Source organism: Chelmon rostratus, chromosome 10 (genome assembly GCF_017976325.1).
Source record: "Chelmon rostratus isolate fCheRos1 chromosome 10, fCheRos1.pri, whole genome shotgun sequence".
Lineage (NCBI taxonomy): Eukaryota > Metazoa > Chordata > Actinopteri > Chaetodontiformes > Chaetodontidae > Chelmon > Chelmon rostratus.
Genome location: NC_055667.1, coordinates 6,656,057 through 6,680,755, shown reverse-complemented (window position 1 = coordinate 6,680,755; position 24,699 = coordinate 6,656,057). Strand labels below are relative to the sequence as shown.

General features: G+C 44.6%; 2 protein-coding genes across 6 annotated transcripts; one reads left to right on the top strand and one right to left on the bottom strand.

Annotated features, from left to right (window-relative positions):
- The first annotated feature begins 645 nt into the window (after window positions 1-645).
- brpf3b (bromodomain and PHD finger containing, 3b) lies at window positions 646-13,238 on the top strand. Of its 3 annotated transcripts, none has more exons than XM_041945406.1 (13): window positions 646-986; window positions 2,163-3,706; window positions 4,022-4,178; window positions 4,346-4,477; window positions 5,001-5,129; window positions 6,015-6,327; window positions 8,552-8,842; window positions 9,539-10,135; window positions 10,799-10,880; window positions 10,968-11,056; window positions 11,260-11,354; window positions 11,480-11,634; window positions 11,901-13,238. In XM_041945406.1, the coding sequence occupies exons 2-13, from the start codon at window positions 2,187-2,189 to the stop codon at window positions 12,082-12,084; spliced, it is 3,744 nt and encodes a 1,247-aa protein (XP_041801340.1). In that variant the 5' UTR covers window positions 646-986; window positions 2,163-2,186; the 3' UTR covers window positions 12,085-13,238. The 3 variants fall into 3 exon arrangements, with proteins under 3 accessions (XP_041801340.1, XP_041801339.1, XP_041801338.1); XM_041945405.1 differs by having other exon boundaries at window positions 9,536-10,135; window positions 10,971-11,056; XM_041945404.1 differs by having other exon boundaries at window positions 9,536-10,135.
- Window positions 12,645-23,948, bottom strand: nr1h5 (nuclear receptor subfamily 1, group H, member 5). Of its 3 annotated transcripts, none has more exons than XM_041945408.1 (11): window positions 23,872-23,948; window positions 20,497-20,635; window positions 16,429-16,827; window positions 16,182-16,322; window positions 15,972-16,096; window positions 15,226-15,324; window positions 15,052-15,148; window positions 14,766-14,882; window positions 14,580-14,669; window positions 14,363-14,476; window positions 12,645-13,974 (listed from the first exon to the last, which is right to left on the bottom strand). In XM_041945408.1, exons 2-11 carry the CDS (start codon window positions 20,594-20,596, stop codon window positions 13,772-13,774), a joined length of 1,485 nt encoding a protein of 494 aa, XP_041801342.1. In that variant the 5' UTR covers window positions 20,597-20,635; window positions 23,872-23,948; the 3' UTR covers window positions 12,645-13,771. The 3 variants fall into 3 exon arrangements, with proteins under 3 accessions (XP_041801342.1, XP_041801344.1, XP_041801341.1); XM_041945410.1 differs by having other exon boundaries at window positions 20,497-20,639; window positions 23,872-23,940; XM_041945407.1 differs by lacking the exon at window positions 23,872-23,948 and having other exon boundaries at window positions 20,497-21,073.
- Between the last annotated feature and the right edge of the window lie 751 nt (window positions 23,949-24,699).

Here is a 24,699-nt window from a genome sequence, read left to right as displayed (position 1 = left end):
ACATTTTGCTCTCAAAATAAAACTATACATATGAATAACGACATGTCATTTTGTGCAGCTATTTGACCTATGAGGAGTGAAAGGTAACAAGACAATCAAGTCTACAAATAACTTCATCATTACAGAATAAAATCAAATTTAAAAAAATAATGTTGTTTGCTTGGATGTACAAGTGGAAACATCCCCAGAAAATGCCGTGTCACAGCTGGAAATGTTAAGATAATAGGGGAAAACTATTTAAAAACAGTGATAACAAATATTTCAGGCAAGAATGTATTAAATGCAGCTGCATTTAAGCCATTTACAACACACATATTTGTAAGGAAAAAGTGTGGGAACAAGTATCTGAATTTTGTGGCCCAACGAACACCTGGAACACACTATATATAAAACTAAACAACAGCACTTCGTCAAAAACTGAATGACAGTGATATACTGTGAAAAATACACGTCATCAGGGGAAAACAACACACTGGTTGTAAGTAAGTCCTGTCTCGCGATGAATAGAACCATTTGAATTTTATTCGTGATGAATCAACGCCAGTGTGTTTCAAGGATTTTATTTTGAAAGCTGACTCCGGAAGTCTTATGTTTGTACTTTAGCTCATTCCGATTTAGCACATACTCTGAAACCCAAATAGCTAGCCAGCTAGCCGAAGGAGGCTAGTATTTTCCTTCTCACAAAATTAGGTCGACAGTGAGCCGTTTGTCAGATTAATAATGCAGATATACCGTTTTTATTCTCTGTAAACCTATGGGATTGGTTGCTTGCCTCCCAAACGCTGTGTTGTGAAGAAACAGGAGCATTATATATTAGCGAAATATACCGGGTGTACCAGCAAACTGTAGCTGGCTAACGGTAAGGTAGCTATTAGCTTCGAGAGAGACTACAGCAAGTAAGGCGGCTGGCTAGGCAACCATTACTGTAGAGGCGGCTTTAGACCGCCGGCTGTCGAGCTACCTGTGTCAGTCAGTTGCCATAATAGGTAAGATGACTTAAGTTTGCTACCGACTGTTTCTTTTTTAAAGAGTGGGTCAAAACTTTTAACTCCATTTTTAGCTAGCAATAGTTTAACTTGTTCTGCGTCTTGTCAACATTAAGAAATAACAAGCCAGCTAACGCTGGTACTGCCCATTTGTTAAAGTTAGCAGGTTAGCTTGCTGATATTTTAAACTATTTGTCTCCGTACTTTTATGTCAGAGTACCGAAACAGTGTGCCTTTCTCATCCAGACTTGAACAGATGAGGCACTGCTCCAACACAAAAAAAACATTTTTGATATTCTAACCGTAGTAGAGCTTTTAACAGTATTTTAAAACTGTAAATATGGCTGACATTTTACTCCTGAAATAAGGACACTGATCAGTTGAGACCGCGGTATTCTTAAAGCTGATTGGCTGTGGGGTCGATCAGTCCAACTCTCCTGAAAGCTGATTGGACGTGCCTGTTGTGTTGTGGGTAGCCATGATAGTAGTTGCCAGCATTTTATTAGATAAAGTCGAGAATAATCAACAGATCATTTTCTTTACTGGCCGTCTGTTTTTGATAGTGAAGAGTAACCTTCAGTTTGACAGTTAGTCAGCTGTCAGTACATTTATCTATGCATTTAGCCACATGTATTGAGTGAGTACGAGTTATGCGAGTTGAGGTGTGTGAAGGAATGTTTTACACTACAGGTGATGTTGACCATTTTCCTGCCTACTATCACTGCAGTAAAATGCAACTCACGATGATGTTCATAAATGACTTAATATGTAAAGTTCAAAACATGTTAAGTCTCTTAAGGCCTTAATTTTATGCTGCTATTACAGCAGTGGAGTTAGATTTTGCTTAGTCCTGTAATATTATACAATGATAACATATATGATGATGACAAGGGGAAATTAAGATGCTGAAGCAAATCTGGTTAGGCAAAAATAAGTGATTACTAATTCAGTATACCGATACTCATTAAGATTGAGACCAAAAGCAAGCAGCTCTTATTGTAGAGAGCTATCCTTAAAAGGTAGAATAATGGTGTAAGGTTTTCATATTCTGCTGTAGCACCACCAAATGCTCATTCTTGTACAATATGCAAAATGTGTTTCCTATATTGACTGTTTTATTAATTTACAGTCCAACAACACAGTTTTATTACATAATATTTTCCGTTAAACCAACAGGAGGGAAAGTGTGATTGGTGGCCTATGAGGAAGCCACGTCGAAAAGGCCAGGTGGCTGCAGGAGGTGGTGCCGATGTCAAGAAGTCCAATGGGACAGTTGGCGGGCGAGGGGGTGCCCGCCAGCGATCCCCGTCCCCTTACAGCCTCAAAGCATCTCCAAGCAGAGAAACCCTCACTTATGCCCAGGCCCAGAAAGTGGTGGAGGTGGAACTGGATGGTAGACTTCACCGCATTTCTATTCTGGAGCCCTTGGAGGTCATCACTGAAGATGAGATGATGGCTCAGGACATTAGTGAGTGTAACAGCAACAAGGAGAACAGTGAGCAGTCATCATCTCCCACCAGCAGTGCCCAAACAGTCCGCAAACCCGTCACACCCCGAGGTCGCAGGAAAGACTCCAAATGTCCTGCTGTCAAGTCGCCAGCACCTTCCAAGAACCACTGCCCCAGTTCTCATTCACAAACACCTGAAAAGTTGAACACATCACACCATCACCACATGACCCTCCCTGAACCTAAGTTCCATGTTCTAGAAACCTTCCTACCGGTGGAGGCACCTCCTCTGCCTACAGCATATTACCGTTACATTGAACGCTCAGCTGAGGAGCAGGAAGCTGAGGCAGAATATGACATGGACGAAGAAGACACCGCCTGGCTGGAGATGGTAAATGCGGGCCGGACATCAGAGGGTTATTCAGCTGTCACACCAGACACTTTTGAGCTGCTGGTGGACCGGCTGGAGGAGGAAGCGTATCAGGAAGCCCGCAGCCGCGCGCCCTCTCAGAGCACTATTGACGACGATGCCTTCTGCTGCGTGTGCCTGGATGATGAGTGCCTCAACAGCAACGTCATCCTTTTCTGCGACTCCTGCAACCTGGCTGTGCACCAGGAGTGTTACGGAGTGCCCTACATCCCCGAGGGCCAGTGGCTGTGCCGCTGCTGCCTCCAGTCCCCTCAGAAACCTGTTGACTGTGTTCTATGTCCAAACCGTGGTGGCGCTTTTAAGCAAACGAGTGACGGACGCTGGGCTCATGTGGTCTGTGCCATCTGGATTCCTGAAGTTTGCTTTGCCAACACAGTTTTTCTAGAACCAGTGGAAGGGGTCAATAACATTCCCCCAGCACGCTGGAAACTGACCTGCTACCTGTGCAAGCAGAAGGGCCGTGGTGCATCAATTCAGTGCCACAAGGCCAACTGTTATACCGCGTTTCATGTCACGTGTGCTCAGCGTGCTGGCCTGTTTATGAAGATAGATCCTGTGCGAGAGACAAACGTCAACGGGACCACGTTTTCTGTTAAGAAGACAGCATTCTGTGAGGCCCATTCACCACCAGGACAAGAGACTGTCTCAGATGAGGAGAATGAAGGAAGAGTGGTGGGCAGCAGAGGGAGGGCTAGTAGAGGACGGAGTGCCTACACAGAGGGTCCTATAACACCGAAAAAAGGCAGAAAGTCTGAAGATGATGCCAAGCTGGATAAAAAGAAAGGGAAGAAGAGCACAGAGTCAGCAGCACAAGTGACAGTGCCTCAGATCCCCACAAGCAGGTTAGATTTTCTTTTATTTTGAATGATATAAAATGCTGTGTTTCATTTGTTAAAAAGCAAAAGTCATTTATTTTCGCAATACATTTGACTAAGATTGTTGTTCACCAAATTTCCAACACAGCTAAAGAAGCCCATCTATGTTAAATGTCACGCAACATTGTTGTAAAAGCATAATTTTGGTGGAGGTTTTTTGTATTTGCAAGCCAGTTTAAATAACTGAGTGTACAATTACAAAAAACAGGACTCTAGTGGAGATGCTTGAACTGATGTCAGCCATGTTGACAGTACCAACCTGCATCTATCTATGTTATACAGGCTGAATATCATCTGCAAAGGAATCCTTTTCCAGAGGAAAAACCAGTTCATGCAGAGGCTGCATAGCTACTGGTTACTGAAGCGTCAGTCGAGGAACGGTGTGCCGCTGGTCCGGCGTTTGCACTCTAACATCCAGTCCCAAAGGAATACTGAACAGGTCAGGCCAGGAAACAGAACTACACCCATGACGCAATTTTTGTATTCTGATTATTTTTGTGATGGTATTTAGTGTAATAATTTGTGAAATTCCCAGATTGCCTTTAGATAACATCTCTTATACAGTGATATACAACAGAGCTCTATAATATATGTTGTACTTTGCAGCCTGAGGTGGATGAGAAGGTTTCTGCTGCAAGAGAAGCACTCAGATATTGGCAGAAGCTGCGGCATGACCTTGAAAAAGCCAGGCTGCTGGTGGAGCTCATCCGCAAGAGGGAGAAACTCAAACGAGAACAGGTAATAGACATGGATGAGTCTGGCATGCTAACAGGCATCGTGACTAACTGAAATTTTGAAGCTCTAAAGTGCATAAATTACTGGTACTTAAAATTTTAAGGTGTTGTTTAGTGTAGTCTGAAGTTCGGAGCATATGTTGCAATGTTTTTCACTGTCCCCTCAATACAACTGAGTGGCAAAACAAGCCAATGGATAGAGCTGCTTTACCTTGTGGAAAACAAACAAATACCCTTTCAAGAGTAAAAGCCACTAAAATTGATGTACCAATGAGGATGTGCTGGACAGCCAATGGGAATCTGATCAGATAAGTTAGAATGATATTTTGCTTGTCTGCGGACATTTTTGTAGAAATATTTCAATTTTATCACTTGTCGTTACATGACACACTCCCTCACAGGTATCACTTTGCATTGCTTCTCTTCTCTTTAGCATTGAGCAGTCTGTAGAATCTTGTGTCTGAATTCTTTATGGTCGCAACTTCCACATATGTTGACATCACATGCATATCCTCTGATAACTGCAGGTCAGAGTTCATCAGGCGGCTCTGGAGATGCAGTTGACTCCGATGTTGGTGCTGCTCCGCTCCACTCTGGAGCAACTGCAGGAGAAGGACACAGCCCAGATCTTTGCACAGCCAGTTGATATCAAGGAGGTCAGACATTTCACTGTTACAACACTGAGAATTTGTGCATGCACAGTTTAAATAGAGTGGCAAAGTTGGAGAGGAGTGTATTTCCCTGTTCTGTATTCCCATTTAAAATATTTTTTTAAATGATATGCCAAGTGCTACTTAACAAAGAAAGACAAGACTCCCCAGGTAATACAAAGACCCTACAGGTTCATGTTCTTACCTCCAGTTTCAATTATTTCAGCTTTGTTTCCGAGAAAATTTTGATTTGTCCATAATTTTGACGGACAGCTCTAAACACCACAATACCCAGCCTTGGCCACTGTTGGTATGAAGCCAGTCAGCGGTGCAAATTCACTGTAGATAAAACACGGGTTCATACTTGCTGAATTCACCAAAAATTGACTCAGGAATTACAAGTAAACTTACTTAAGATCACTTTGATCACTTTGATCAGTAGCATAATCTTGCGGTCCTTCCCGCCATTAGGGGGGCATGGGACACAATTTTAAGCTTGATAGCATGTTTCTTGCTGAAATGCACCTTGGGAGTCATAGTTGACCTCTCCTCTGAAGTGTTAATGTACTCAGGCTTGTACTTTTGACTTTTTATCTCAGAACCAGATATTTTCTAACATGTTCTTAATCGTTTGTACTAATGATTTACCTGGGAGAGTTTCTGCCCATTGAAGCTGTAGAAGTGCTCCAGCTGTGAGTCAGGTAACATTGTCCATGGGAAAAATGAATGGGACTTATTTCTGGAATCAGTGTGCCCAAAATAGCTCCTCACAACTCCTGGACGTTAGAAAGAAAACCATTAGAACCAACTTTTTTCACCTCTTCTGCTAATTTGGATTTTCATTGCCAATATGTATCCATTCTTCCCATTAATACTCCGTCTTGTCTTCAGGTCCCAGACTATTTGGAGTTCATCAGCCAGCCCATGGACTTTTCCACTATGCTCTCTAAGCTGGAGGGTCATGTTTACCGCTCAGTGGCTGACCTGGAGACCGACTTCAACCTGATGGTGTCCAACTGCCTCCTCTACAATTCCAAGGACACAGTCTTCCACCGGGCAGCGCTGCGTCTTCGAGATTTAGGGGGAGCCATACTGCGCCATGCCCAGCGACAAGCCACCAACACTGGCCTGGACCTGGACACTGGCATGCACCTTCCAGAGTCACCACAGAAACGAGACTTTTACAGCTGCACATGGGAGGATGGTAAGTCACAGTGGTGCTCAGTAGTAAATTTGAACAGTTACATCTTTTGTACTGTAGAGGTGTGTATCCCTTTCATGATTTAATACTTTATTTAGATACATGGAGCTAAATATATTAAACTGTAGAAAACTGGGCACACACAAGATAGAAAATATGCATACACAGTCTTTTCATTTGATTTCTAAAACCCCACGCACGTCTGTTCCCATATTTTTTTTCCTCATACATGCAGCATTTAGTTTAGTTTTGAGGAGAAATGGCAGTAACATCTAATAAGCAGTTGGACAGAAGCACAATATCACAGACTGTAAGCTTGAAATAATGGTTGATCAAATTGACTTAAGAAAACACCTAAGCCTGAGCTCTGGCATCAACAAAATGAAACAAGCTGAATGGCAGAAAGTAACCAAAGTAGTGAAAGTTGTTAGTTCTGAGCAATGGACCCTGGACGAGATTAAAAACAAGTTGTCTGATTTCAAGTGTGAGGCCAAATGCATTACTGTGCACAGCGAAAGTGTGCGAACCATATAGTGTTTTTAACAACCTGTTAATTGATCTCACCGGAAGGTGTTATTCTTACTCCTCAATAGAATAGTAGTCTAACGCAATGTAGTGAAAAAAGCTCTGAATAAAATGTCACCCAAGTTATGGAGTGTGAAAGATGTGTACCAGTACACACGTTCTCACCACCTGTGGATTTTTTATAAATTTGGCAACCTGCATGGAAAGTGGCATAATTACACTTTTCATGTTCATGCATGTTTATGCATTTGGCCCATGGTCTATGATCCAGTACAATTAAAGGTCCAGTGTCAAGTATTAAGTGACATCTAGCGCTGAGGGAACAAATTGAAGCCAACTGAATACCCCCTCACCTTACTCCTCATCTTTCCAAGTGTGTGGGAGAAGCTCTAGTGGCTTCAGAACTCTTGAAAGGTGCTCCCTGGAGCCAGTGTTTAGTTGACTGTTCAGAGCTACTGCAGAAACATGGCAGTGGACTGTGGAAGAGGACCTACTCCCTCTGTAGATATAAAATGTTCATTCAAAGGTGATGAAAGCATTCTTATTTCCAAGTCATTATACATCAGTGAAAACACTTATGAGTATTATATTCCCTGTCTGCCACACGATTCCTCTAAATCCTTCACACTGGACCTTTTAAGAAAAATGTATTTTTACAATAGTACATCAAAACAGTGGAACTCAAAGTCGATTAGATGGGAATGAACGTTAGTTCAGGCCAGATTCAGATTTGATTAGATACGATGTGCTACTTTAAGGTGTAGATTAATTGAACTGTGAGTTGTGACTCACAGTCCCTAAATAGGAATAATTACTATCTCCACTATTTTTATTGTAAGTTCTAGCAGAGAACCAAATGGGCCCTCTCCAAAAATGTCAGTTTGTCACTTGATTGGGAAAGGATGCATTTTTCACTGAAATGCTGCTGGTTGGACATTGTGTACCTCTGAGTCTGAGAATCGGTATGAAATACTAATTAGGTTCATGTTGTTACTTCAGTTTCAAATGAGAGGCGTTAGGAGAGGTAACATTAAGGCCAGCAGCAATGCTGCCAGTATATGGCACTGTTGCATGTCTTATTTTGCATGTTGCACTTCTGTTGAATGGAGTCTGACATTGTCCTCCTTTGAGGGAGTTTTTGTCTGAGAAATGACAGGTTAGAATGAGGTATGACATTTATTAAGTGGACAGTAGAGGGGTGGGTCACATATATTTAACGGGTCATCATTTTTGAGGTTCAATTTGGACAATATCTCACAGACCTTGTTATGGCTCTGTGTTTTGTATCAATGCGGTTGTTTCTCTGACTCCTGTCAATTTACTGTTGTGTTAATGGTTAATCACTCTCATAGTGGAGATGTATTGTTAAATTATTACAGTTTACTGTGTCTGTAGACAGTGTACATAGCTGTAGCAAACTGAAGTTCCTGTGTTCCGACAGTGTCGTCCATATCGTATATGTTTATAATATAGATATTGTGTATAATAATTTACCAAAGTAAATTTCAGGAATCTAGTTTCTTTTTGTACATTTAGAAATATTCAGTAGTGATTTGGTTCGCCTTTATGGAAAAACAACAGCACGTTTGGTTGGTTAGTTGATTAGCTTCTGTTAGAAAATATGAAACTCATTTTTGTTATCCCTTCATGGACCATGCATGCTAGCTTCATTGTTAGCGTAACTCCGTCCTGCTCTGTTCAGTTGACAGCGTGCTGGATCCAGACAACCGGCTTCATATGACAGTGGAGGAACAGCTGAAGGAGCTGTTGGAAAAGCTGGACTTTGTCACCTCCATGCGATGCAGTGGCGCCAGAACTCGACGCATCCGCCTGCTTCGTCGCGAGATCAACAACATCCGCTACAGGCAGGGCCAAAACTCCCGCCACAGCCTTTACAACGGACACCTGAAAGAAGACGATGAGGATGAGGATGATGACGAAGATGACGACAAAGACCCCAAGGCAGACAACGGCCTTTCGTCTTCGGACAAAGGTGGGTGACGAAAAGCACTGACGTTAGAACACTATGAAATTGCCAATGCATGAACCTTTAAAAGCCTCTTTTTTTTTCTCAATGAGACCAGTTGTGAACATGAGCTAACGGAACATTGTCCTCAGGTAATTGAGCCAGGGTCCCCCCCACGCACCAACCCCAACCACCCCACTGTCTCCAGTCTAGTAAGTAGGGGCCCACAGAGTCACGTTAGCCATGGCTGCCTCACAACTCCTCTCTCCCAGTGCACTCTATGTCTGCACCTCTTCTATACATCACTCTCATGGACTCACCACTCTCCATTGGCCACATACAGTCATGCCATATCATCCCACTTCTGACTACAGGCTAGTCAAGTCGAACAGTCTCTTGCTACCGTACAGGAGGGCAGCAGAACGCCTGTGATATGTGTCAGTTGAGCCATAAAATAACTGCCATGTTACCATGTTGCTGGTGTACAGTTGTGAGAGCAAAGTTATTTACTCACTCGTCTTGATAAGGTCCTCCATATCTACAGAATACTTCAACTCCCTCTGGGCTGTGGTTAGAGTGTTAGAATGGAATCATTACGAAGTGACACCATTTTCCAGTGTGAATACTACGCCGCCACATCACACTACATACTAAATGGGCATTCTTTTCAAATATACCTGGAATGAAATTGAATTTCATTTTTCTCCTCTCATCTTCCAGAAGACCTCAAATCCACCTCGCCCCCGACACTGGAACCTACAGGGCCGGCTCCTCCTCCGCGGCAGGGGGACGCGCCTCTGGAGCCTCCCACGCTGCGTCCAATCACAGGGGAGCCCCAGTCCCTCAGCTGGCCCTGCAAACGCCTGAAGCTGGACGGTGACCTCTCAGACAACACGGCAGAGAACATTAATTGCACTAAAGCACAGGAGCGGCCGGCGTCACCGCCTCCCATTTTGCACAGTGAAGGACAGACGGTGGCCAACGGCCTGCCAGAGCTCAGCGCCCCCCCGCGGCCCACCAGCGGTGGAGTTGGACGACGAACCTCTGTATTATTCAAGAAGGCAAAAAATGGAGCTAAGCTGTTCAGAGAGAGAGGCAGCCCTTTGCTGAATGGAAAAAGGCCGCAGGATGACAGTAAAAGCACCCCTACATCACCCAACTCTACAGCCAGCACCCCATCCTCCACACCTTTGTCCACTCCATCCAAGACCCCCCAGAAAAGCCCAGGACCTCCCACTCTCAATGAAAAATGGGCCCCCAGTCGAGACATGTGCTCAGATAGTGAGCTGGAGAAGACACCAAATCATACACTGGAAAGTGGTGAGATGCTTTACTCAATTTCTGAGACACTTCTGTTTAAGATCCTGTGTGTCCTCTGGCAGTGGTTTACAAGTGACTACTGTGCTTGTGGGAATGTGCCGACTTTACATTTGTTAGAACTGCCGGTTTACAAATGTCGACAGTCATGTTCCATGATGATAAAGTCAGACGGCAACAACATGCAAAGCGATGTGTGAGTGATAGAGTGCAGTTCCAGATCGTAGTTTCTCTGTAATGTTAAATTTAGCTGCACAGACCTGTCATCAAGAGCAGTCTTCAACATGTGTTTGTCCGTTTTTATTATCTTGTTTATCACCTCAGGTTAGCTGGCTAAAACTAATTATTATGCAAAATGTCAGACAGCAATCATACATCCTTTGAGGTCATCGTCTTTCTCTTTGCTGTGCTTCCTGATCACAGCATAGGAACTTGTTTTGCCTACTTTAAGTCTACCTGATCAACAAAACAAACATTGCCAAATTCCACCCCTGCCCCCCCCCCCACCCCCCCTTATCTGTGATTCATGTGTGCTGTTGTGTTCATGCTGACATTCATTGAGAGTAAAGATACCTGTGCATAGATCTCCCCTTTTATGTGTAGTTTTCCTCCCGGTATTGTTATTTAAGCAGCAGCACGTCTGAGATTTCTCTCATTTGCTTTCAGGACTGACCAACGGCTTCAAGAAGCACAAAGACAGCGGGTCCGACTCTGAGTACAGCCCTTGTCCAGTCCTCCACAAAGAAATGTAAGACATGGTGAATCTGCTGTCAGTGGTGGTTTGGTTGTAGTAATGATTGACAACACATTGACTCTACAACATGTTGTCTCACAGCAGCTCACCACCCAAACGAAGTCTCGGGAAACCAGCTCTTTCCAAAGTTCCCTTCCTGGAGATAGTCAACGGAGACTCAGATTACACTGGTATGTGTTTTGTTTGCTTGTCTTGTTTTGTTCACTTGAATTTAAATAGCGTTTTTTTTCTTCTCCATCAATGTTGTCCTCTTTTTCCTTTCTGTTCTTGTTTACAAATTCGCCTTAAGCATAGGAAATAAGCATAGGAATACGTATGCGCCAGTGTCCCGTCATTTTCTTCCTATTCATAAAATGACGCTGCTGTTTTGCAGGCAACAGCAGCCAAATGTCTGAGGATGAGACGGAGCTGGAGCCTCTAGAGCTGGTGTGGGCCAAGTGTCGGGGATATCCTTCCTATCCTGCTCTGGTAATCTATTATTCTACCTGTTATGACTGAAGCACCATCTAATATGAGGTGTCAACAGGTGGTGACACTCTTAAACACTGTACAGACTTAAATCCCCCATCAGACTGAAAGTGTGTTCATTCCAGATCATCGACCCAGAGATGCCCGAGGAGGGCCTGCTGCACAACGGGGTGCCCATCCCTGTCCCACCCAAAGACGTTCTCCGTCTGGGGGAGCAGAGGCAGGAGGAGACCAACGAGAGGCTCTACCTGGTGCTCTTCTTTGACAACAAGAGGACATGGTGAGGGTCAGACAGACGTGCTCAAATGTAATGCAACAGACCCACATGGAGCAGGAGCTTTAGTTAAATGCACTTCAGCGTCTGATTGGTGAATAAATGAATATAGTTTCATGTGCTGTATTGTATTTATATGTGTATATATGTCTTCACATTGAACACAGAAATATATATAGATCCAAATCATACAAGCTAAAGCAGTGAAAGTGGTCATCGTCACTCCTCTTCAAAGCCTCTAACAGTCTAAATGTGTGTCTTCGGTGCTGTAGGCAGTGGCTCCCACGTGACAAGGTGACACCCCTGGGTGTTGACGACACAGCAGACAAGCTGCGCATAATGGAAGGCCGTAAGTCCAGCATCCGCAAGTCTGTGCAGGTGGCGTACGACCGCGCCATGATCCACCAGAGCCGAGTCAGCCACAGCCACGGCTTTGTGGCCTCCAACTACCTGTAGAGGGCGACGGTGAGCCCTGTGTGCACCCGCAGTCAGCCACTATGCATTTCTCTTTGGTCTTAAAGCAGCAGATGGGCCGAGTCCTGCTGCCAGTCGAATTTGTATTCACACTGTGGTCGGAAGGGCTTTCTGTGGCAGCACAGAGTCCTGGACTGTAGTTCATTACCAAACCACTAGTGTCTGACACGCAGAGCAGTGGCGTTTGCCGTCGTGCCATCGTCGTGGACACGGAGCTCCAGATGTGAATGAATTGGGTCCCATGTTGCTGCAGTCAGTAAGCGTTTGTTCCCTGCTCAGGGATGTATCGAGGTATCTGCTTACTCCACCTGGATGTTTTGAAGCTGTGTGTCTGGATCAAAAGAATTCCCCTCTATTTTGTATAATGCTACTGCCAAGGAATCAAAATTGTCAGAAAAGAGATTTGATGTATTTATATGAAACGCAGAAGACATATGAATGGATCACTGCCATCTTTTATACAATAGCTTTTTACATTTTAATCTTTTACAAAGACACTTGTATATTATAAAGGCACACTTTGTGTACATATGTATGTGTATTATCAAACCCAATTTAATTTAATGTTGCTGTTTTGAATGCGTATTTCAATCAACCCACAAGGGGCAAAGCGAGGCTGTGTATATTTGTGGAGATAAAATAATTCCTGACATGCTACTTAGCTTGTCTTTGATGTAATTTCATTGTGCTGTGTGTGTGTGTGTACATTCAGAGCATACAACACAATGAGCCATTGTTCTTTATATTTGAATTCTCTTTTTGATACAGAGAGAAATAATTTATTTATGGAAGACAGAACTATAGAAATAAAGCTATATTGGTTAAAGTTGAGAATGAAATCTTATTTAAAACAAATGGAGTGAGGTTTTAAAAACATGCAGCCAACATTTCAACAGATGACTTAACATGTTTGGTTTGATGTTGATGATTTTACTCAAGACCAACCGCCATCATTCACTGTTGACCCCCAGAAGATTCTATTTATTGTCAAGAGCCCCATTTTATCAAATGGAAAAATACACCTTTATAAGCTTGTACTACCTGCATATTTTACCTGATCACCAAATATTTTGTCTGAACCAGTATTTCCTCCTTTTAGGAAATAAATGCTCTATTAAAAACCTTTTGGGATACTTAACTGCAGTTCTGACTTTTTTTTCTTTTTAAAACCAAAGGTGAGATCAGCTCACACAGTATTATTTAATTATAATCACTTGTCAACAGGTATGGTGAACTTGATCCCTAATTTCAATCTAAAAATTCTCTTTTCCACTGATGAACTTCAACTAACAATCTGTAATTTTGTTTTATTTAAACAATAGTGTACCTGTTAGCTGTATACAACAGTTATAAAAAGGCCAATAAAATATGTTCTGTCCAAACAGACTACAGCAGTCCACAAACACATTTCAGTCCCATTAGAATTTAAAATTCAATAATGACTGTAGGACTGAATAAACTGAAGTCAGCTGAGAAAAAAAGATGCAAGATTCATTCAGAGAGTAGAAAATCCAACAGTCTGATCAATATCAGGTGAAAACCTTGCGTTTCCAAAAGGTTTTGAACAATTTCTGAGCTCCTATGGGACCGTCTGGTCCTTAAATTCAGACAGGAAGCTCCACAGAGATGATAGTGGTGGCTTTTCACCATTTCTATTACGTCCTCTCCATCAGAGTCCAGGCTGCTGTCTTGTCAGGAGGAGGTAGTTGTGACGGAGGGTCCGTAGCTCCGTCAGTCTGCCCAGCAGGCGGCCAAACCGCTGCGGTCCCCCTCGCGCAGCTCCAGCCTGGGCCCCACAAATTCTTGACAGCAGGTCCAGGATCAGTTCCTGCATTTTCTCAACGCAGCTGGCTGCCTGCAGGGATGCACGGTCTGCAGGATGGGGATACAGAAAGAGAAACAGGTTCACAACACTAAAACAGACCAGATCTATTTCTTTGTGTTCATATCTGAACATAGACTGATGCATTCAAGTTAGCCAACAGCTACTGTATGGACAAAGTCCCACATGTGTCCCTCTTTGGAAACCCCTGCTGCAGAGCATGAAAGCAGCAGAGTCATTTTAAGCCTTGATAAAAACTACAGTCAGACCCTTTGAGACAGACTGAGTGAATCATTCAGAGGCGTCGTCTTCATATCACAGCCTCCTGTTTCTAGTGATTATTTACAGTCGCATAGAGTATTTGTAAGTCTTGACAGCTGATTGGATTATTTCTGACCACACATGCACAAACAAGAGAGCACAGGCTCCTGGTCCGACCTGAGCAGAGCAGAGCTGTAGCAGTGAGCAGGGCGTATTCAGCCTCCGTCACCCGCAGCGTTGCCATGCTGTGGAAGAAGTTGAGCACCGGAGCGAAGAGATCCTCACTGCCTCCTGTAGCAAATGGGAAACTCTTTATTTTTATGTGACATAGCTTAAGCTATCTTTTTTTTAATATTTATAGATATTTTCTGAGTAAGTCTAGCTCTGGATTCACCTGAGCTAACCAGCGTCCTGCTGCAGATGTTTTCCTTTGACTCCACATTTCTCAGCCAGTTGTGTGTTGACATGCTGAAAAGCTGCATGGCTGATAGCAGAGAAAAAGAAAAAGATCAGACTGCTTGCTTCATCCCGACTCAAATGCAAGCATGAGTTCTGTAAGCGTGTCTGCAGGTTTGTTCACCTGGACTGGGGCTTGCTGGGTTGTGGGAGAAGTGCTGAGCCGACAGCAGGAACATGACCTCCAGTGAAGACACAGACAACAGAGAGCTCTGGTCTGAAAAATCCAGGAGGTCAAAACCTGTGAGGGGAACAACATTATTCATTTTTATATACGGTTTTGGTTAGATTTTTTTTCATGATTTAGTTAGATTAAGAGATTGTGTTTACATGTTTTTACTCCCTTGTGTATGTTATCATATATAATCCTCACTCAGATTCTGAATGTCACATGTTCCCATCCATCTTACCTGGCACTGTCCTGGCAAACTGCAGCAGTCTTTGCAGGTGGGGTGACACAACATCAGACAGACCCTCCCCCTCTTCTGTACACGGCCACTCAAACAACTGAGCAGAAACACACAAGAAACCATGAGAGCAACATCAAAAATGTAACTAACTGCTGTGTCCACACTGTGACCTACCCTGCAGTGGCTGCTGTCCTGGGCTCTGTACAGTCGATGGGCCTCCACCATACTGTCCACAATGTACTTCTGTTCTCGGCTTAAACTGGCAGAGTGAGCCTGGCGCGGACGACAGTAAACGCAACACAAGGTTAAACCAGCATCGGGATTATGACGTCACCTCGCCCTGTTCAGGCTACAAGATGGGATGTGCACGAGGAGATTTTACATTTCAGTGAGGAAGAGGAAGACAATCATACAACCAGCTGACCATAACGTAAAGAACTATCAACTGCGATAGCCGTCAACCCAACTTTCAACTAGACAATCAACACTAAGAGTCTACAGCCATGCTAGCAGCTCTGGGAGCTACATGCTAACATGCTCACAAAGACAATGCTAACATGCTGGCCCTCAACAGGAATGTCGTTTACCATGTTTATTATATACCATGAGCGTGCTGGCATGCTAATTTGCTAATTAGCACAAAATACAAAGTACAGCTGAGGCTGAGACGTTTCACAGAAAAGCAAAAATTTCAACCACTTGGTGGCGCTACAGGAAAAGTCCACCAGAGTCTCTGGGATCCATCGTCTGTGGAACATGAGCATCAGTACAAACTTTCATGGCAATCAGTTTAATACTTGTTGAGATATTTCAGTCTGGACCAGAAGAGTGGATGGACCAACACTGCCGTCGCTAAGGCCAGGCCACCTGCCATCCACTCAGGCAACCATCCAATCAGTGTCAGCCCTGCTCTCTGGTACCTGTCCAGGTAGTCTGCTGCTAGAGCTGACACTGCGGCTGTCTGTATGCTCCTCTTCCTCCTGTCCTCTGCCCTTCCCTCCTTTCCTTAGTCGCTTGGACTGGCACTGCACCTCCGTCAGAAGGCCTGAGGAGAAAATCAACCTTTCAGTTCCACGACGTTGAACATTTCACTTCACGTGGTTAAAGTGTGGCTGCCGTGCGTGGCTCACACTCCGCCAGCATTCCCACGGCGCGGCACTTCCTCAGCCGGCAGTCTTGGCACTTCCTCCTCATGTACATGTCCATCTCACAGCCGCCGCCACTCTTACAGTGATACACCGCCTTTTTAGTCACGCTGCGCCTAAAGAAACCTACAGCACCCAGGGAGAGAGACGTGAACAGTGTTAACAGATTACCTTTGTGACACAAATATACAGCGATGAAGAAAAGAATAAAGGAATGAAACGTGAGAAACACCTTTGCATCCCTCACAGGTAAGAGCGTTGTAGTGATACCCCGACGCTTTGTCTCCACACACCACACACAGCTCGTCCTGACCTCTGCTCTTCCCTCCCAGCCCCGCCCGCGACCTCCGCCCCAGGGGCAGCCCTACCGCTCCGAGCCCCTGAACCAGGCCCCCGCAGTGGGGCTCGGGGATGGGATCGCAGGGGGCCTCCACGCAGTGAGGGCCGTAGTGGTACGGAGGAAGGCAGGGCTGTGAAGAGGAGGAGGAGGAGGAGGGAGACGGGGTGGAGGAGGGTGGAGAGCCATAGAGGGAGAAGGGCAGGTTGGCATGGCTGTATTGTTGTTGGCTGTAAGGGAGCAGCTGGAGGTCGGGGTCCTGCAGGGGGTAGCCCAGAGGGTCAGCCAGCATGTCTGAAAGGGAAATAGATGAAGAAATAGGGATGTAATTTTAGAAACTAATGATGAACTATGGAAAGCTGCAGACGAGACCACTTATCATTTATCATTCATCCGCGACAGACTAAAAGTGTGAAAGTCTGAAAAGGATGGCAAGCAAGAGTATTTATTATTTATTAGGTTCTACCTGACATTTAAAGACCACGTGAAAAGGGAACTTGAACTTTTTGGAAAACTGCTACTTCCTGCAAAATAGTGCATCCTCACTGGTGCAGCCTTCTGCTCATGCTATTGTTTCTATTCTACATCACTGTTGTGTGTGCAGCTAAAACCAGATATATCTCGACACATCTTTGTTCTCCAAACATGCTAAAAACACATCAACAAGCCAAACTGTTGCACTGGGTGACATGATTCATCATTATGATGAGCATGGGAACTGTAGTATAATTTGGGTTAACCCTACACATGCATGCGTATTAATCCACCGCTGAAAATAGTTCCCAACAAATGCACTATTTCTCCCTGTTTGAGTAATGTTGGCTAAAAACTACAGTGCCCTGATGTTTTAGAAAATATATTATATACTATATTTTAATGGCTGGTATGTACAGATTTACATGTTCAGTAGGAACCAACAGGCCTCAGACAGGGAAGAAAAGTCGGAAATCATTGCGAGGCAGAGAGACACCATGTTGGTTGTGGTCTTTCGTTGCCAATGTGAAAAATATGGACTTCTACCAGATTTTACTCCAAGTAGCATATCCAGGTTTCTGAAACCTGGGTAAGATGTTCACATGTGCATCAGCAGGATACTAGTTAGCCTTTAAACGCACTCATTGATCCGTCGCTACGTTGTGCACCACCCTGACATCCAGCGAGTATCCTTCCCAAAACTGAAATCAAGTCAATGAACAGTAAAACTGACACTGAAACACACGCACACACACACACACACACACACCAGAACAACTGCATTAGCAAGACCTGAAATGTGAATGACCACTTCAAGCAGCACTTTTTACGCTGTTACAAAGTCAAAGAGCGTCATAGGAATGTGGTCTTACGTGACTCGTGTGATTTCACTGCATTTATGGCTCTTGGGGGACCCAATAAAAGGCTGAGAGTAAGACCTCGTGAACTTGTTCAGACTGCTGAAACAGGATGCAGCTGAGAGCTTCAAGTGCCATTTAGGATTTTTTGATCCCCTTCTCTGGATGCTTCATTCAGTCCGTAATGGCCGTTCAGTGTTGTGACGGACCGAAGCGTCTTTGAGCGTGGGTCAACAGCTTGTGTTTTGCAAATCCCGTCTCCTGTGAGAAAACATGTGTGACCACTGGCAGCCTCTTAAAGTACAGCTGGACCAGCACGGCCGGGACCGCTGTGGGATCTGCACTGATTAGACGGAGAGCCCACCCATCTGTCAGGAGTCTCTGCTGCTGGAAATGGAAATTTAAAGGGTGAAGCATGTTTGATGAAGATGAGGGCTGACAGTAATATCAGTCTGATTATGTGTTGTTGTTGTTGTTGGAGCGCGCCTTGAAGCTTTGACAGGGGAACCAACCATCCTCGTAGCTCTGTGCCGTTGTTAAAGTCTTTCAGGGATTTAGTATTGCACTTCCATAAAGTTGGAGGAATCACAGGAGACAAAATAGAGTGGTCAAAATCAAAGCAGTGAAGGCCGTGATATCCTGACTTTTAGTGCCTAGTTTGGCTGAAGTGGAGACAACCTTGATGACAATGGATGGGTTGTTGGACAGGCCTCCAAGTCAGGGCTCCAGAGGCCAACAAGCAGGCTAGCTGTTTCCCTCTGGTTCCAGTCTTTATGCTAAGCTAAGCAAACAGTCTCCTGGCTATAATCTCATATGTAGAGAATTCATCTAAGTAATTTTGGAAGTGTTGATGACAAATAGATGACAGCAGATGTAGAAAACGGGTGTTTAGCTGCTGGACACCCCTGCTCTGATCGAGCAGATGTCAACAGAGTCAGAATTTTAGAGGGCACTTATGGACCCTCCTTTCTCTTTCCTTTTGTCTTCTCTTAAGTTCTCTCTCCAGATGTTTCCTGTCTTTACCAGACAGCGGCGGCAATGGTTTTGGGGGGGGTCCTCGCCTTCTCTGCATGTGACAGAGCTGCGATTCTCACTGTTTGTAAACCATTTGAGCACTGTCTAAACACTCCTCAGCCTCCCTTCCATCCCACGCACACCAGGGAGCCAAACAACACCAGCAAACTGCCCCCCATAGCTCCCCCTCCACCTCCCGCTGCTCCGTGGAGCAGGAGGGCAGACGTCAGGGGCAATTTGTTGATGGTACACGTCAGTATAAATAGATCCTCCGATGCACGCTCAGCCTCCCTGCGTGCTGCGAATGCAGCGAGCCGGCTGAACCTCCTCAAGAGCTTTTTTTTTCATGTCATCGAGTTCTCAGAGGTGGTAAATAAACGCTCGGCGTCCATTCATCAGCTGCGAGAGTGAATGAGATGAGTGCAGTCACATGCTCGTTGTGTAACAATGCAATGTATAAATGATGGCCCACTTACGTAAAGACAGCCTGTGTAACGCTTAATAAACACACGTGATTGTAGATTTTGTAGAAAAGAGTCACAAAGTCAGCAATCCTGTTCTGGAATGTCTGTTTCCAATGATATCTACCTAAAGGTTGCTCATGTAAGGTAACGTTAGTCACCATAAGCTACTGGTCGCACCAGGTCAAGTCAAGCTGCAGCAGAGTGCAGTGCATTGGTCAGTGGTGAAGTTTAATCCTTATGGCTTTAACTTTTATTTTGGAAGAAGAAGAAGGTGTTGATTCTTCTTTTAAATGATACATAGTCTCACTTGAAGTCAGCACTGGACTGAATTAATCAATCAATTAATTAACTACTCAGATGGCACATTTATATGAGAGTACATATGAATGAGCACCTTAACAGGCCTGTTAGCTTTCTTTTAGATTTTTGTGTCACATTAAAGGGTTGTTTCACTCGAATTACAAAAAAAATAAAATAAAAAATAAAAGTCAATCAATTAAAACACTGGTGGTTTCTAACCATTGTTTTATTCATCCAGGTGAACAAGGTGAAAACTGTGAACTACCTTCATAGGATAAAGGCTGTACTGGAGAAGTAGTCCCTATGTTGTGTTCTGTGGATCACCGAGAGTTACAGGGATGGTTGCTTTTGAGTCGCAGAAATGCAATCAGTCAAAGCTGAGAGCGCCACAAAGGAAATGTATTCCATTACATTCGAATTAAACCAAAACTCTCTGAAGTAGGTGAGAAAATCTGTTTAGCAATTTGGGCGAGCAAGCCCTTTCCAGCAGAAGAAAACAAAGCGCGCCAGCTGTGTCTCCTTATTGCTGCACATCATCTACCTGCCAGTGAAACCGGCATCATTTGAATCCATTTACCACCGACTGATTACACTGAAAATGCTCAACACTCACGTCTGAATATTCTGTCTTTTCTGTACTTAAATCTTTTGCTTTAAATGTAAAGGTCAGTCCAGTGTTTCAGCTATTATTGTAGGCGGTTATACATCACACAGATTATTTTAAAGAAGCAAGAGAAAAAAAAGGGGAAGTAGAAGGAGAAGAGAAATTGCATGGCTAAGCAGTAGTGGGGAAAAAAGTGGAAGAAGGAGCAGAAGAGACCGAGGCAGAGACAGAAGCGTCACTGTGGACTCACCATAGTACTGCAGCTGCTGCTCTGTGGAGCAGTAACCATCCGAGGCGGAGAGATACCCCCCTGCCGAAAAGCTCATCTCCAACTCCGTCCACTCTCTCATCTGGACGCAGGATCCTCTCTTAAGCTAGTAATACGGGATCTATCTTCACACACACATGCAAAGATATAAACATACACACACAGACAATTACTCAGAGGATTCACACAGATATGAAGGAGCTGGGAAGTGCGGAGACATTCCTCAATCCCCAGGATGCGTCCAGGTCTCTTAGCTGTCCAGGCTGATATCTCAGCCTATTTTTAAAAAGCAGAGAGCAAGAGTGCAGCTGGGGCTCTTGGTCTGTGGTGGATGGTGTGCTGGAGGAGGTCTTAACCGTCCCCAGGGGATAGGCGATAGGGAAAGCGGGGACACCCAGGAAGGGCAGGGATGGGACTGTGGTCCAAACAGCTGGACCCGGGACTTCACGGATGGAGACCTCATCCCACATGGGCAGAGTGAGGGACACTCGACATTTATGGTGTGTGTATGTGTGAGTGGATGTGTCCCAGAGTGCAACAGCTGGGCTGGGCAAAGGAAACGTTCTCTCAATTGAATATGATGAGTTAAATAAAAGAATTCCCATAATTAAAACAGCCGTTAGTTGTTGTTTTTCATTTCATGGACTAAACCCTGCTGAAACAAACCCTTCTACTGAAATTGAGCTATTAACTACTCTTAATGTGTGTGTGTGTGTGTCCATGTTTGTACTCTAAGCCTTGGGAGTGTGTTTACTCTGCCTTTTGTTTACCGCTGCTCTGTTTGTCCTGCAGTTAATATTGGACAGCAGTTAGATTTAAGGGGCTCGGGGACCTCCACCTCCCCCGCAGACAGTTAACCGGGCCGGGGCAGGGCGAAAGGAGTGGAGGCCCGAACTGCCCGAAGGAGCCAGAGGAGTGACCTCAACGCTGGCCTGTAAATCTCAGAGCAGGGCCGTTTGACATGCAGCATGCTTACTGACGATTAATGGCGCCCTCCCGCCCGCATATCATCCCTTTCACTGACTCATTATGGGAACCAGCGCTGGCCGGTGGACAGCAGAGGGTTACAGAGGAGCCAGGCACACTCACTGACGCCGCGGCCTTCACTGGAGTGAGCACGATCGATCTCAGTGACAAATGACACAGGAATTCTGTTGCGAGTTACTCTGTGTTTTCCCCTTGAAGATTGTGTCCAAAGGGTAAACTGGTACACATGTGACCGCAGTGCATGACGACAACACTGGTTCAAGATCGAGTGTACCAAACTAAAACTAAAAGAGAGCAAATAAACAGCACATAAAAAGTTGTGTCTTGCGTGGCAAAAACATTCTTTGTTTGTGCATTTTGCGAGGTGGTTGCAGGATTTAGAAAATTTATAGAAGTTAAAATAAAACAAATCAAAACAAAAAAAAAATCTGTATGAAAACAGAACTACAGATTTGCAGAAAGGAAAAAGTGATAACAGAAAACAAACTATTGAGGGAGATGAAGTGTCACAAACACAGGGTGAATTGAACATGATGAGCCTGAATTTATATGGAAAAGGTTTTAAGATTATTAAGTTCTTCTAAGACTTCATGAGGTCCTGCAGTGAGCAATGGTTCTTTTCATAAGTCTATTCTGTACATACTGAAACTATTACTGTCCTATTTTTCCAGTAAAATTTGTGTGTGCGTGTGTGTAAAGAGCGTATGTTGTTCAGCATCAAGCCCTCTTACACAAACTTAGAATTAAAAGTCAAAAATCGATTTGATGGCTGCTCTGTGCAGCTGTATTTAGACACAGCAGTGCTTTGAGCTGAATGCTAATGTTTTTTAGCACGAGTTTTAGTCTATATTAGACATTCATTGCACTCAAACCATGGAAACAGCTTAAGAACAGATGCCCTATCAGCAGTTCTTTAACATCCACACGCTGACTTAGTAGAAGAGTATCATCTGCGTAAAGACAATAATTTATGGAACGGCATGAATCCATCGCTGAAAAGGAGCTGGTCTGTTATTTCTGTTGTCACGTCCCAACATACGTGACGAAACGAGCCATCAGCCGCCGCTCCATCTGCGTTTGACCTCTGGGGAATGGAGGGAGGACAGAGAGCAGGCAGCAGTGCTTGGATTGACACTGAACAATAGGGACAATATCTGAGAGCGTGCAAAAGCTGCCATGGATCTTCTGGAGGTGTCACACTGTTGGACACATTGTTGGACACGGGCCTGACTGTGAGGGCTCACCCCGTGGGAGATGAGTGTCACAAAAGAAGAAGAGAGGAGGAGGGAAAAGACTTTCAGGCCACGTTCACATGGAGCGCGGTTAGCTCAGTTTGTCTCTGGAGCATTCGTGCCATGAGTTTGTTTTCTATGTGCGATGAGCTGAAATGGACACTAGAGATATAGAGCAAAGTCATTTCCCTTCAACACAAACTGAACCGCACAGAAAAAGGGCAACTAAGTCTCAGACCTGAGAACAAACTGATGGCATGTGCAAAGCCCTGAACTCATTAGTCCTGAATCACTCACAGTGCAAGCCTGGAGATACACTCAGCACATGATAAATCCTCCGTCCATGTGGCCTGGTCCTCTCTTTATCAGGGAGCTGCTGGCTGGTAGCTGCAGCTCGATAATGGCCCGGACTGTTTACTGATCCTCGCAGGAAACTGACGCTTGCATTAAAGTGGCCCCAGTACTCACGAGTAAAGTCCATAACTTATGTTTGAGCGTATGTGAGTGAGTTTGTGGTGGTGGGGGTATTTGGCTATCATGAGAAGGAATGTAAATCGTCCAATGGTGGCCATGTCTACTTAAAGTATTTGTTTGAAACCATTTCCTCCGATCTGTAGAGGTTATTGTGAGGTTGGACTTTCAAACTATGTTGTTTGCTCATGTTCTGTTTTGATATCAAGGTTATGCATGCTGCATCCAATCAAATACACTGAATCCCTTATACAAACAGTACTCTGCCCTACCATACTTAATGCAGTGTGGAAAATCTGGCCAGCACATTGCTATCTGTAACCTTAACCAGCTGGTGTGGCCTGCATTGGCATCACGAGGCAACAGAAAAGGGATTCTCCTTACCTGGCTAATGATCTTCAAAAAACACATTCCTATCAGCTACGTTGAAATGGCAACAAAGCGTTGAATTTTGAATCCCGAAGAGAATCCGCTCAGCAGAGGAATTACAAAATGTAACGTTAAATCTCCGTCCTCTAACTCCTGCGGATGAGACTGGCTCAGAAGGCAGGACAGTACACACAGACGTGCTGAGGTCAAAGATCACAAAGCAACACAGCGCTTGGCTGAGGAGCAATTCTGTTAAAGTTGCAGTTGTGTTAGTTAGGAGCCGAGGTTGAGGACTCACCGTAGAGCCTTCCTGCTGCATCCCGTCGTCCTCCCGCTTTGTCCAACTGTCTCACTTTTTGTGAAGTTGGCTCCAGCCCAGCCTCCATCCTCAGACACACACATACACACACACACACACACACACACACAGAGAGAGAGAGTAAACACAACCTTTCAAATGAGACAGTTGCTCTTGATGTGTGTTTGAGCAGCAGGAAACTGACCAAACATCTTTTCTTGTAAATCTTCACTTGCAGGACAAAAGTCTGTCAGTGGCAAGAAGAAATAATTCAGACATTTTATGGGGAAGAACCGGGACAACATGAAGTACGAATCTGGAGAACAACGGCGTCTGAAGGCAACATGTGTCTCCATGTACGTCAATGTGTATGTGGGAAAGATTCACCAGGAACTTTCCCGCTCTAGGGCCTCTTGGTTGCACTGGGGATTTGAACTGGCAACCTCAGAGTCACAGAGGACCCCCCTCTCCTGCCCTGCTTGTAGGAACTGGAATCATCTCATTAAGAAATTCCCAGTATAGAGTGTTTATAAACAGCTTCTTGTTCATCCCATGTGATGGATGGATGTTCCCTATCACTGGCTCTTCCTGCTAACTCCCCAACCCGCTTAACAATTTCTCTGCCACTGTTTCACAACCGCACACCTCCACCCCCAAACACACGCACACACACTTACTGAACCCTTGATATTTTCTGTACTGACCTTGCTCCCTCGGTGGGTGGGCCCTTACTGCTTTGAGCGTGCATGACTGCATTATGTTTAATAGTGAGGCGAAGTTGTGTGCGTGGGTGCTGTGAGGGAGGAGGGTGCAACTGAGAGGCCAGTG